Source organism: Manacus candei, unplaced genomic scaffold, assembly GCF_025592945.1.
Source record: "Manacus candei isolate 608988 ecotype Guabito, Panama unplaced genomic scaffold, ASM2559294v1 h1tg000023l, whole genome shotgun sequence".
Taxonomy (NCBI): domain Eukaryota; kingdom Metazoa; phylum Chordata; class Aves; order Passeriformes; family Pipridae; genus Manacus; species Manacus candei.
The window spans coordinates 84,934-99,555 of NW_026138071.1; the positions used below are offsets into that span (position 1 = coordinate 84,934).

At 38.9% G+C, this 14,622-nt stretch overlaps 1 protein-coding gene across 1 annotated transcript; it reads left to right on the forward strand.

The window, feature by feature from the left end:
• Positions 1 to 714: 714 nt before the first annotated feature.
• DDX18 (DEAD-box helicase 18) lies at positions 715 to 14,540 on the forward strand. The gene is made up of 14 exons (XM_051788069.1): positions 715 to 912; positions 1,016 to 1,201; positions 2,178 to 2,321; positions 2,854 to 2,989; positions 3,738 to 3,838; positions 3,950 to 4,149; positions 4,227 to 4,341; positions 5,699 to 5,838; positions 6,288 to 6,449; positions 7,449 to 7,601; positions 8,313 to 8,426; positions 8,887 to 8,943; positions 10,293 to 10,470; positions 11,111 to 14,540. The coding sequence occupies exons 1-14, from the start codon at positions 795 to 797 to the stop codon at positions 11,251 to 11,253; spliced, it is 1,947 nt and encodes a 648-aa protein (XP_051644029.1). The 5' UTR covers positions 715 to 794; the 3' UTR covers positions 11,254 to 14,540.
• The last annotated feature ends 82 nt before the right edge of the window (positions 14,541 to 14,622 follow it).

The window sequence follows — 14,622 nt, forward strand, 5'->3', positions numbered from 1 at the left end:
ATGAGTCCAGAAAAGGGCAACAGAGCTGGGGAAGGGTCTGGAGCACAAGTCCTGTGAGAAGCAGCTGAGGGAGCTGGGGTTGTTTAGTCTGGAGGAGGCTCAATGGAGACCTTATCCCTCTCTACAACCCTCTGAAAGGAGGTTGTTGCCAAGTGGGGATTGAGCTCTTCTCCCAGGCAACAAGTGGCATGACATGAGAGGACATAGTCTCAAGCTGTGCCATGGGAAGTTTAGGTTGGACATTAGGAAGAATTTCTTCACAGAAAGGGTGATTAAACATTGGAATGGGGTGCCCAGGTAGGTGGTGGAGTGACCGTCCCTGGGGGTGTTTAAGGAAAGACTGCACGTGGCACTCGGTGACACGGTGGTGTTCGGACACAGGTTGGACTCCACGATCTCAAAGGTCTTTTCCAACCTAATCGATTCCGTGATTCTGTTTCTTTCTCCCGTTGGAGTTAAACAACCCGTAATCGTGAGCAGAGGCATCACCATCGGGCAGACGGGTCCTGCGGGGGAGATGGCGAGTCCCTTCCTGCGGGAAAACTGGCCCCTTTTCCGCCTCGGCGGTGGAGGCTCGGGCCTGGGCGGGGTACTGGGAGGGTTCCCCCCCGGTCTGACGGCCATGCCCGGACACGGCCCGGGCGGCGCTGCCTCCGCCGGGCCCCCAGAGGGCGCTGCCCCCGCCGGGCCCCCAGAGGGCGCTGCCGGGCTCCCGTCGGGCCCCGCGGGCGGTTCCGGCGGTCCGGACGCTGTGCCCCCACGTGTGCCGGGACAGCGGGGCCGCCACCGCCGCGATGTCGGTGCCGGCGGCCGCCAGCAACCTGCCCATGCGGCTGCTCCGCAGGAAGATCCACAAGCGCAACCTGAAGCTGCGGCAGCGCAACCTGAAGCTGCGGGCGGCCGAGGGGTCAGGTACGGGCGCGGCGGAGCCTCCCCCCGGCTGAGCGCTGGCCGAGCCGCCGCTGACTTTGTGTTCTCTCCTCTCCCTCTTTCCCTCTCTCCCCGCGCCCCGCAGTGCCCTCCCAGGGCCAGGTGGCTTCCCAGGGACCCCCGGAGGAGGAGGAAGAGGAGGAAGCAGCGGCGGCCCCGGAGATGGAGGAGAGCGCGGAGCCTGCGGACGCTGCCGGACCCCACGGCGGGGAGAAGGAGAAGAAGAAAAAGAAGAAGAAAAAGAGGAAAGCGGCGGCTGATGCGGGAGATGGTGCGTTGTCTTAGCAAATACAGCTTGTCTCCCAGGGCTGGGTTATTCTTGGGCGCCCCTAAAGCGCCTCCTTAGGGTTTCCTCCCCGTGCCATGTGCCGGTCTGGTGAGTGTTTTAAAGCCCCAGAGGTCTTCAGCATTACCTGTTTTATTGCAGCTGTAATGTTTGAACTCTTACTCATTCTAGATCAGTAGCAGCTAATATAATTGTTGCATAGAATTCTGCTTGGTAACATTCGGTTCAGATGTTTTTCTTGTTTATTGTGGAAATGTACACCCTGTGTTTCAGAGTAGAGCTCTGACAGATGGGTGGTCTCTTTGTGCAACCAATACGACATTTTAGCAACATGTCCAGCCTTTGGCAACATCTGTACATTATGAAACTAAAGTATACTGGAAAACTACCCAAAAAATAGCACCCCAGAAACATTGCTAGATTTTCATGTATTTTCTTACATATGCATATATATACAGACATATATATTTTTCAAGCTTCTATTCCTCATGCATTTAATTTTTGTGACACTTATCGTGGTTATGCCAGTGAAGAGATGCTTTCATCCTCTGAGGATTCAGGTACTTAAAATGCAACAGAGACGTTATGTTTCACATATTCTGAGCACAGACTGTGTTGGAAACTTGATGTCTGCATTATAGATAGGAAAGAATTTTGTAACTTGTTTAAGGACAATTTATCTTGTTTCCACAGAAAGTATCATCCAGTATACATTAAGCTTCATTGTTTTACTATGCAAAGTGGGTTGTATGGAAGGGACTTCACAATTTTTGCTCTTGCCTTAGAAAAATTCAATAGAAACCTTGCCTCCCCTTCTCCAGGCCCTTCCACCCGATGTAAAAGCATGATCTTTGTACATGGTTTAGAGACTAAAGGAGATGCAGTCTGTGGAATGCTTTTTCATGATTAATGTGTCCCTTTTATTGCTAACTGACTGGTCTTCTATAAAACAACACTTTAGATACAGAAACCAAAAAAGCAAAAACTGAAGAAGATGAATCTGCAGAGGTAGAAAATGGAGATAAGCAGAATTCTGGAATGAAAGAAGTGGAAGAGGAGGATGGAGAGGAGGATGAAGTGCCCAGTTTACCACTAGGTTTAACAGGTATCTTGTGTTCTCTTTTTCATGTGTGTGCAAAAATCCAAAGGTCTAACACTTTCTTCCGGAGCAAGTTGCAGTTTTCAAATGAGCTTTGTAATGTGGGTGTTTGAATTATAGTGATGTGACACTAGCAGCTGTTCAGCCGTCCTCCAGTTACTCTTCTTGGGAATTTGCATTATATACACACCTGTTAGTCTTAAAATTACTAGTGAAAGTCTGTTTTTTTAAATCTCTATACACTTGTGTTTAACAGTAGAGGAAAAAAAATCCATGAAGAGCAAGGTGGAAGCATACAACTAATAAATTGGCCATGAGCAGTGGATTCACGTTCATTCTTATTAGCTCGGTGTAGTTTTCTTAGTACCACATTAACAGAGAGTATTTTGTCAATGTCTTTGGATTTTATGGTAGAATGCAATAAGAAAAACGTTTTGATTTTTTTTTCATATAGGTCAGTTTTAACTGGGTAATTTCAGAGGACAGATGGAATTGAAGAAATAAGTTTAAACATTTTTCATTTTCCCCCTCACTTCAGGTGCTTTTGAAGACAATTCTTTTGCTTCCTTGGCTGGTGCTGTCAGTGAGAATACATTGAAAGGCATAAATGACATGGGGTTTAAACACATGACCGAAATTCAGCATAAAAGTATTAAACCTCTTCTGGAAGGCAGGTAAGAAATAAGTCTTTTTAATGACTCTCATATCTGAAATGTTGTGTGATTTTTGCTAGCAAGCTAAATACATGAATCATAGAAAAGAATCATAGAATATTTAAGGTTTGAAAAGACCTCCAAGCTCATCAGGTCCAACCTCTGACCCAACACCACCTTTTCAACTAAACCATAGCACTGAGTGCTATGTCCAGTTGTTTCTTGAACACCTCCGGGGATGATGACTCCACCACCTCTCTATGCAGCCCATTCCAGTGCGTAACAACCTGTTCAGTGGAGAAATTCTTCCTGATGTCCAACCTGAATGTCCCCTGGCACATCTTGAGGCCATTTCCTGAAATATGACTTTCTGCACCTAAACTGTTGGGGTTTTTTAATGCATTCTCTTATGTTTTATGTATTTTGTTTATAGTAATTAATACAGAAAGCCTGTCATTACTGTGTGTGAACAAATACTTAGAGTAAGGTCCTGGAGCAGCTTTACCTTTGGCTTTGGAAGCAGAGAAGCCTGTTTTCATTAGTCTTGTCAGAGTGTCTCAAAGACACTGTCACCAGAGACAGAGTGACCGATTGCTGTGACCTGCATCTGACACCAAGCTTTTAATACCAACTCCACTGGTCTCCTTTAAGCCATGGCAGGTTTCTACAGTGTCAACATTGTTCAGAGTGGGACTGTTCTTTTGCCTATATGGCCAACTAAATACTTATTTTTCTATCTAAATACTTTTTCTAACTCTGTTCCACGCAGGGATATTTTAGCAGCTGCAAAAACAGGCAGTGGCAAAACACTTGCATTTCTCATTCCTGCAGTAGAGCTCATCTACAAGCTGAAATTCATGCCTAGAAATGGTAAGGCTCTTCATTTCAGAACTGAATTTTACTCAGCCATTTAGGGACTGAGTGGTTAGGAGGGGACTGGATGAGTTGGAATTTACTCCTCTCATTGATGTATTTTTTTAGGAACGGGTGTCATTATTCTTTCTCCTACTCGAGAGCTTGCTATGCAAACCTATGGAGTTCTTAAAGAACTCATGAATCATCATGTTCACACCTATGGTCTGATAATGGGGGGCAGTAACAGATCAGCAGAAGCACAGAAGCTTGGAAATGGAATCAACATCATTGTAGCAACACCAGGGAGGCTGCTGGATCATATGCAGGTAGATACAATATTGATGTCTAATCTGTGTTATTAAAATGTGACTCCTGTCTGACTGTGAATTTGTTTATCTTCTAGAACACTCCAGGTTTCATGTATAAGAACTTGCAGTGTTTGGTAATTGACGAGGCAGATCGAATCTTGGAGGTTGGATTTGAAGAAGAAATGAAACAGATCATAAAACTCTTACCAAGTAAGACCAAAAAAATCACTCTTTCCTGGAAATCACTTGTCTAACATTATGTCTTCTTTCTGACTCAAGTATTATAAGAGAAGTCATTAATTTTATAGTTCTGTAAATGAACTGCGTAGTGGTTGTCTTACTCTGTCTTTTTTTTCTAATACCTCGTATATATTGCTTGTTTAACATCATTGATCTGACAGAGTTTTCATATGCACTTTAGAGATATAATTCTGCTCATATAAGATCGTTTTTTCTCATTCATCCTCCTCTGCCTGTTTATTTCTTGCAATTCATTATTTCCTAATAAGATTTAACTATAAGGAAAAAGATCTTCTGTCTTGCAGTTCAAGGTTTTTTTCATACCTCCAAGACCAGTGTCTTAAGGAAGTTTAAGTATTTACCTAAAATTTTTCTTTTCCTAATTTTTCATTTAGTTATTCTTTGTAATTGCTATATTAAACACATTCTCAGCATCAACAAGGCTCTCTCCTTTTAAACTTTAAAAATGCAGAAAAAAAACCCATGGAAATAGTGCATAAAAAACCCAATGATAAATATTTTGAGTTTCCACATCTTAAATATTAAATTCAGATCTACATGCTTAAAATGCATATATACAAACCTAATAAATAACATCATGTGAAGAATGTTAATGAACAGTGCTAAAAAGAGAAAGGGAAGGAAGAGCATGAAAATTACATGTGGAGTGGGAATTGATAGAGAAAAGAAATATTTACTTTGCATGAGTTTAATTTGGTTTCGTTGTGTTAGAAAGGAAATTGTATTTTAAAAGGGACTCTTCAAGATAGAAAAAAAAAATCAAAGATGGTGGCACTGAATGTTCATCAAGAACCGTTGCTGTTGTTCTTGAAGCTGTGACATGGAACAGGCTGAGTGCATTTCCCATGTACCTGTGCAACAAGAAAATCTGGTAGGATCAGGATGTGTGTTTGAGCTGAGAGATGACAGCCAGGCAGGAGATTTCCTACACAAAAACATTTAAATATTCATGGGAATTAAATCAATTAATAGGTAGAATTACAAGGCCAGTCTCTATTTAAATAATTGCTTTGTGTCTAAATTGGATTGCAAATGATATTGACATTTTCCCAGAGAGGGAGAATATTGCAAGTTTATAGCTGTTAGGATTGTGGAAGTGGGACCAGCCTAAGTAAACAACCTGTACAATCCATAATACAATTACACTGCTCTTTGTTTGTCAGTAGCAGTATGTTTTAATTAGAATTTAATTGAAAAAAAGTAAGAGACTTGCTCAGGGTAGTTTTCAGTTGGGTATTTTATGGACTTGCTATTTGAATTCTCCTTTAAAAAGTGAGGCTGTCTTTCAAAATAAATATTTTTCCAGAGCGCAGACAGACGATGCTTTTCTCTGCTACACAAACCAGAAAGGTTGAAGATCTGGCAAAGATTTCTCTGAAGAAAGAGCCACTGTATGTTGGGGTTGATGATAACAAGGAGACAGCAACAGTAGATGGTCTTGAACAGGTAAAGCACAAACATTAGAAGGGGTATGATCTGTGAACACACCAATTCCTCTGTATTATTAATGGGGTTGTACAAAAAAGGTGTTTACCATCCTAGTGGGCAGAAGCCATCCAGTTGCCTAAAGGGCTTTATTCAGAGTGCAAACTCTGGTAAGTTACCTGCATCTAGTCAATGTTTGCAGGACAGATGATATAAAATAAAACCTCATGAAATAATAATATAGGTACTGACACTTGTCTGTTCCTGTTACATGCACAAGCTCCAGTTGTCTTTATAACTGTATTTTCCACCTTAGTGACTAGAGATTGATATGCTACAGGTATATTTCATTGTTTAACTATTTGGTGTATTTGTTTCACAACATAGCCCTTCCCTGATTTAACTGTATTGCTGAAACAGAATTCTTCTCCTTACTTCTCTGTATATAATAATGTTGAAAAATTTCCCAGGGGTATGTAGTGTGTCCATCTGAGAAAAGGTTCCTTTTGCTCTTCACGTTCCTCAAGAAGAACCGGAAGAAGAAACTAATGGTATTTTTTTCTTCGTGTATGTCAGTGAAGTACCACTATGAATTACTCAACTATATTGATCTGCCTGTTTTGGCCATTCATGTAAGTGTTTTATTCATTAATTTATTTTCAATTAATCTCATAGTACCTGGAAGTTGTTACTGACCTTACATTTGACTTGTTTGTTTCAGTCCAGTTTCTAAAAAAACAGACACCCTACTCACAGAACCAGTGATGGTCCTGATTAGTCTGTAGAGAAAGAAGATAAAGCAAAGACTGTGTAATAACAACACTTCAGTAATTAAATTTGCTATTTTTTGAACTAGGCTGAACTATGATATTAATTTATGCTCTGTAGAGCATAAATAAGCTGTGTAGAAAGAATTATGGTTTTTTCCAAGAGGTCGCCTTTCACAAGCACTAAAACTCAATTTGTGGAGTAAAGCTCTTGTCAGGGAAATCCAGAGTTTCTGATCCCTGAAGTGTTTGGTGCTTTTTCTAAGTCCAAGGTGATGTTTGGTTGTGCTGTGCCAATTCTTACCATTTGGATGAGCATTGTAACTTTTCTGTCAAAACCACAAAATGGATAGTTTAGGACAAAAAATTGACTGAAAGTCTATGAAACAGTTGTAACTAACCACAAATGTCCTCTTTTATTTTGTTGTTTGGGAGGTTTTTTTGCTATTCTTTGATAGAACTGCTACAAGTGTGGGTTTTGTTTGGTTGTTTGCTTTTTAACCTGTAATCACCCTTAACGTATTGCTAGACTTGCAAATGTCCTTTTTCTGAACTTCAGACATTTATGCAGCCCTCCTGAACAGAATGTTTATGCAATTTTTAATACTTTTGGTGATACACTGTAACCTCTGGGAATTGTCACTTCGTGTAGCCCTGTGCTGTTTAAGTTTTTCCTTGTTTCTTCACTGTGAAATGATCCTGCTTGGTCTGTACAAAACCAAGATTTGGAAAGATGCCCCAAATTATTTTATATGTATAAAATAATGTATATGTGAAATGAGAAATTGTATTTAAGTTTACCAGCTGGCAAATTTAGCTTTTTTTGGTTGATATTTCATGCTCCATGTGTTTGTTTCCTTTTAGGGCAAGCAGAAGCAAACCAAACGTACTACAACGTTTTTCCAGTTCTGTAATGCAGAATCTGGAATATTGCTGTGCACTGATGTTGCTGCCAGAGGATTGGATATTCCAGAAGTTGACTGGATTGTCCAATATGATCCTCCAGATGATCCAAAGGTAAGTTAAGGAAAGAGAGAAAGAAATCAAATCTTAACTACAAACATAGTTGCAGAAAAAAGCTGAAACTGCTGCTTGGGGAGGTCAGGATTCAGCCATGATCATATCCAGCCACTGATTTCTTTCACTTCCCTTCACCACTTCCTAGGAAACCCTGCTCCTGAGACCTTTATCATCTTTTTAAAAATTACTTCTTAAAACATTCTTTTTGCTGTAAAATTAATTTAAAATCTAATCAGCTAAACAACAAAATGCTTTTCAAGAGGAGTGTGAATTTACGTGTGCGTCCCTGAGTCTTACAGCTTTTCCAGTTGAAATTTGATTTTTGTTTAAAAAATAATATTCTGATTTGAATAAATGTCTACTATACACAAGTGAAATTCAAAAAACTCAGAAGTTTTGACAAATATACACAGCAAATTCACCAAAGTCAAGGTTTAATTTTCAGTTACAGCAGACTAAGATTTTTTTTCCCTCAGTAAAAGGTAAATTACTTTAGCCAAGGATTCTGTCTCAGCCTACCTGTGCTTTGCATCTTTGGCAGTTGGTTTCCCTCATCCATGTGTCAGTGCCAAGAATAAGTCTTAAGAAAGAATGAATGATATGTTACGTTATATTAATGTCAAATTTTGGGTATTTTTTGTGAAGCACTTTGATTATTGCAAGTTTTTAAAACAGATTGAATTTTCTGTTGCTTATTCTTCCCAAAAGGAATATATTCATCGTGTTGGTAGAACTGCCAGAGGCATAAATGGGAGAGGTCATGCTCTGCTCATTTTACGACCAGAAGAACTGGGCTTTCTACGATACCTAAAACAAGCCAGGGTAAACTTGTGTCTACATTTTAATGGGGTTTTTTGTTTGTTTATTGTGTGTCAGGTTTTTAAATTTAAAAACTTTTTTACTATTCAAAGATCAATTTCAATATATTAAATTCCAAAAGAAGCGTAGCCTTCCCATAAATGTAACCATTTTAATATGATAGAGCTGGACAGAGTTTTTTTGTTGCTCTCCTTATGCTCTTGTTTTGCGACTTTTAAAGTGGTATAACTTCTGAAGCAAAAGTGGTAAAAGAAGGTGTCATACTGAGCATCTTTATTACTCCAGCTTAAAGGAAGTGATAATACTGTCATATTGATGTAAAGGCACTTTACAGATACAGCTGTGGTGTTAAAAAAGAAATCTTCTGTTATCTAGCAGGTCTTTTTGTCTTGGGTCTTAAACACATTCACTATTTACAGAGTGTAAATAATTTTGAAATTTCATTTCCTTTTTTGCTTTTAAGGTACCACTGAGTGAATTTGAATTTTCTTGGTCAAAAATTTCAGACATCCAGTCTCAGGTATGAAATGACTTTATACTACAATTACTTTGAATATTATATTTTAAATGGAGAATGTTACAGCCTATAACGACTGCAGTTCACAAATAGGTGTGCTTGTTTAGGAAAGTTCCTGTAAATGAGTACTGTGCAGGAAATCCTCCTACCCTCGATGACAGTAAAGCAAGAAAATATTTAGAAATTAAAGATGAATTTTAATATCTAGTACTAAATCGTCATCATTATACAGTACAAATTTGCTTTTAAGAATTGGTTTTTTACATTACATCACAAAATAACAAAAGGACAGTGATGCAAAATGACAGTGATGTCAACCTGCTTTCAGCTTTTGAACAAAATGTTCTTGTATGGCTTAGCAAATAGGGGTTTTGTTGGGTAATGTTTAGATTAATTGCGAGTAATGTATGTATTGTAAGATGATTTTCTCAGACTTCAGTGTGCAGAAATACACCCAGTACCAACACTTAGGAATGTTAGTATATAGTCCATATGTATTTTTAACTAGCTGGTGTTAATAAAGCCCAGCATCAGCTAAACCTGCTTTGTGCTCTGGTGCTACAGAAATAACCATGGAGCACAAAGTTGAGTGGAATAGCATAGATAGTTCTGTAGGTGTGAATTTCTGTTGTTGGTGAGTTCTGTGAATCACAGTTTTGATAAGAGATCTATGAAGTTTCTTTGCAGTAACTTAAATTGAAAATAGCAAGTACAAGAAGCTGGTCCTTACGTAGAGAGGTTCCTAATTAAGAATAGTCAGGAAATAATGGTGTCTAATGTAGCTTATTTTTAGTTTGCTGAATTGACATATGTTAATCATCAAACGAGACACACTGATTTAATGAGAATTGGGAACTTGGCCCACAACAAATCAAATATCTCAGTCTACACTAGTGTTATCTGCATTTTTGTCTTAGAATTAACACTTCTTATTTTACAATGCATTTGCACCATAACGGATAAGACTGTACAGAATTGCACGGAATCGTGGAGTTTAGACTTAAAAGTGTATTGTCGTTGTCCAGTAATTCTCAATACACATAGTTTCATGGTGTGGCTGCAGTTGTATTCTCCTTCTTAATTAACTTTTTTTTTATTATTTCTATAAATTTAATAGTTGCTGAGGCTTTGTTTGTAATGTAATTCAGCTTCAAGCTTTTTTGTCCCTCTGCTTGTTTATAAAAGCATTTGATACCTGTATGTGCACCCTGCTGTCACAGGGCAGTTTTGCTGAAGTGAATAGAGAATGTCATTGCCACTCACAGAGTAAACAATCTGCTGGAATAATATGTATGGACTTTACAGATATAATTGTTCGTGACTCTTGGTTGTTTTTTTTTTTCTCTGACCAGCTGGAAAAACTGATAGAGAAGAACTATTTCCTTCACAAGTCAGCCCAGGAGGCATACAAAGCTTACATTAGAGCTTATGACTCCCATTCTCTGAAGCAGATCTATAATGTCAATAATTTGGATCTTCCCAAAGTCAGCCTTTCATTTGGTTTTAAAGTTCCTCCGTTTGTTGACCTCAGTATCCTTTTACTGCGGTGTTTCAGAGTTGAATTTCTGCATTATAAGTGTTCTGTGCAACTTACTGAGATCCTGTGCTACCTCAGGTTCTGATGGTTTGTAGTTGTGGGGGTTTTTTTTGCTATTAACGATTGGAATCCATCATGCTCCCACAGTAGTTTATCAAAGAAAATGTTACATTGCACGTACTATAACTGCAAAAATTGCCTACAAGCATCTGTGTTTTGGTGCATGTCCATGCTGTGTGTGCCTCAATTGCTGTGGGGCAGCAGATACTGGAATGCACACGTGTTCCAAAGTACTGTTCTCCTCTGTGCAAAATTATTTTCATGGAAATGCGCACCCTTATGTTTCATAGTCGTGGAATATTGACATAGAGGGGCAAAAGCATGAAATAGAAGGCTGTATCTAGATTACTGTCAGACCTGGCAGTGGATGGAACTTGAAGCAATAGCACTTTGGACAACTGCAGGAGTATTTACAACCACAGGCATGTAGTTCTGGTTTCCTCTATAGTTTTGCAACTCAGCTTTTTGTTTAATGCTGGTATTTTTTTCCTCATTTTAATAACCCTTTCAAAACCCAAAAAAACAACATTCAAAATTATCCCTTTTTAAGTTCTTTAACCAATAAAACTTCAGATGTGAACAGCAACCATGGCAGAAGACTTCAGAAAAGAGGTGGAGGTGGAGGATTTGGTTACCAGAAGTCCAAGAGTGTCCACAAAGCGAAAATCTTCAAACACATCAGCAAGAAGTCAGACAATCGGCAGTTTTCTCGTTAGTCATCCAGTCATTAAAATGGCTGCTGGCATTGGAAGAGCCCACCTTGATCAACACCATCTGACAGTTACTTTCAGTTTAAACTGCTCCATTCACGTGTTTAGGTGGTTTTTTTCTGGGAACATCTTTTATTTCTAAGGTCAGGAAGACTCTTTGGAAGGGAGACTAAAGGATAATATGGCCAGCTAATTTTGCCATATTTAAGGAAGAAGCTCATTTAATTACTTAAAGTCAATACTACAGAGGTTTTTATTAAAGAAAGAAAAATTACTTTTAGGTTTTATAGAAGAACTTGCTTTACATTTACCCTTTTTTCTATGCACACCTCTGAAAATTGTTGGAGTGGTCAACATAAGGACATTACAACATAAGATAAAAAAAAGGTTTTGCTCACTTGAATCTTTGCAAGGGATTTTAGTGCTACAGAACTCTGCACTGGCCATCAAATATGCTGAAGGATATAGGAAGATTCCTTTAGAACAGAGTGTATGGATGAATAATTAAGGCCGTATGAGCTTGTGATTAATTTCAGACATGGTATCTTTATAACAAGTACAGTGTCCAAAATAATAAATCACCTTTTACACCACTTCTGGGACATACATAATACTCTTTTGATGTTGTGGTAGAATGGTAACATTCTAGTGCAATGTTTGGTTTTCCTTCATGTTCACTTTAAATCTGAAATTATCTACTGTGCTCTCTTATGAAATGCAAAAAGAATTAAGAAAAGCAGGTAACATAAACTGTACTTGACCCAGATAATGTTTTTTAAGATACTTCATAACCTTGATGCAGAGAAGGTTTGTAGTTGTGTCTTGTAAATTACAAAAGTGAATTCCTTTTAGTATATCAGATCAGTGGTGGGCAAAGTCAAAGGTGCTGCCATGGGACTGAGGGTGGAGAGAGTCAATATGTGAAAAAATGAAATGGGGTATAGATATACCAGGAGGGTATTTTGAAGGAAGAATATAAAAGACTGAAGTGGAAGAGGCTGGAATACACATTGCAAACGAAATGTGGAGGGTGCAAAAAGAATACAGAAGTTGGCAAAAGTAGAGTAACTGTATTACATATTATTTTCATCTCTGCTATTGTAGCAGTAGGTAACTGCTCATATGAGGCTGCAGTGGTGGTGGGCAAATGTTTAGAAAGTGTTCATGTGTCAAGGCAGGGAAAGACAAATGTCGCAGAATCCAGAAATCTGGACCCCGTGTGATTACAGTGAACCAGCTTTTAATTAGCATTTATAATGTAACTCGAGACTAGTTACAAAAGCACGAGTAGTTATTCCAATATAAATAGGACTGTTGTTTCTTAGGTCTTCTGAAGTAGTATGTCATATTTAAAACTATGATATGAGCATTGATGTATGGCCAAAAAAAATAAGTGAACTTTGTTTTCATCCTTAAAAAAAAAATAGATAATTTTTGGGGGGGAGAAATAATATCACCATTCTGTTGCCAGTGCTTCCAGCATTCAGAACTGAACATTGCCTGCTTTTCAATTTCTGTCTGTAGACTTGGACTTTTCAGGATTCTTAATTAACACTGGTCAGATCTTCAGAGCTTCTGATACATCAAAATGTTTCAGTAGATTAATTTTGTCACATGGATTTGAATGTCTTGTGCTTCTAGGGTTGCATTGAAATGGCAAAATCTGCTCTGAAGGGTAAGCAGTGCTAAGAACATGATGCCTGTCTCATTGAGTTCTAATCTTTGATTCTGGGGTTTCTTATATATTTATAAATAATAGATGTTAAAATAGTTCTCATGCCTGGTTATTAGTGGCACATTTTAGGAGTTATCTCTGAGACCTACAGCCTCATACAGTTTAAGGCTTCTGTCTGTACTTGCCAGCTGTGTAGTCACAGCATGGGAATTAACTTACATTACAGCAAAAGAAACGCTGAGGGACTCATTAGATGAACTGCAAAATTAATTACTTGGAAAGAGATGTAAGCAAAGCTTTAGTAAACCACTGTGAAGATCAGAGCATGGTGATGTGGGGGAAAGCAGCCTGGCTGTGGTAGTGTGGAATATTTGTTTGGAACAGGTAAAAGAGCTGAGATGTTGGGCCCAGTCACCTGTCTGACCATGTGCTGCAGAGCCAGAACTGGTTGGGCTTGAAAATGCATTAAAATTCCTGCCACTTCCCTGTGTAGGCAAAAGCCTGCACTATGGAGAACTACTTTTATCTGTCAGTCATTTTGGGAACAGCAAGCTGACTGCTTTCCCAACAGTTCGAAAACCTCTACGTGCACCTAATTTTTTCTTTGGAAGAGCTGAGGTACTGTCTGATACATGGGAAACACTGACAAAACAGTGCTTTGGCATGAGACTGCACAATTCCTCCCTGGGATATTTGGGTTGCATTTTCTTATAGACCCTACTACAAAGAAACCTTTGAACCAATCTTACTTAGGAGATGAAAAGACTGGATACTATTACTCTAGAGTAATACCAGCTTACCCTAAAAAAAATTAAACACTGTTACTTAAACATTATAGATGTATGATGGCTGCACAGCCTGTGGTAACTACATAATTTGCTCTAATTTCCTGATCAAGCAGAAGAGAAATTCACGAGCTGAGACTAAGTGGGAGTTAAAAGAGAAAGGGCTTCAGCTTCCTGGCTTGTGCAGATGCAATTACCTTTCGCTTTGTTTATGAAATCAGAAAGGACAAATAGTTTCTGATGAAATATCATGTATGGGGCAGCATCTGTTCTACTGTGGGGTATTGCAAGAAGTGTAAAACATAGTCAAACTGATTGGAAATCCAGCATTTCCTTTGCAGCTTCCCCTGTTATCAATCTTGTGAGCAGTTAATAGACCTCAGCCCTCAGACTCTCAAGGCTTGTCTCATAACAGTGACCGATAGGTTGGGGACTAATATTGTGTGCCTTGAGAAATTGCCTCCTTTCTCTGAGAACCTTGACAAAGAAATTGGACTCTTTAAACCACTTAAGGGGGTCATCAAAACTGTCCTGCTTGAACTCAAAGATTTTTTTGACAGTTCTTGGAACAGGCCCATAAAGGAGAATTCCATTGCTGAGCTACTGTTCATAATCATGAAAGATCTTGTCATGATACGAGTTTCCTTTGCCATAACAAGGTATAGACAAGCACAAGACCAGTCAGAAAGTGTTGCCATCAAATTTTTCAGGGTGAATGTCACAGGTAAAGGGCACATTTATTGACGGTGTAGAGCAAGAATGCTTGAGAACTGGGTAAGATATTATCTGCCGAGGTCTGCTGTAAATAAAAAGTGTTTATGTTTTGGCAATAATTAGCCTTTTTGTTTGATGTATGAGTTGATGACTCAATTTAAGTAAGCTACCAAGCTCTAGATACTCAAATGATTTCCTTTC

Excerpts from the sequence above, each read along its gene's own strand:
- DDX18 (XM_051788069.1), top strand. The coding sequence starts at position 795 with ATGTCGGTGCCGGCGGCCGCCAGCAACCTGCCCATGCGGCTGCTCCGC. Across the intron at positions 4,342-5,698 it reads GATCATAAAACTCTTACCAA|AGCGCAGACAGACGATGCTT; the intron begins GTAAGACCAAAA and ends ATATTTTTCCAG. Across the intron at positions 5,839-6,287 it reads CAGTAGATGGTCTTGAACAG|GGGTATGTAGTGTGTCCATC; the intron begins GTAAAGCACAAA and ends AAAATTTCCCAG.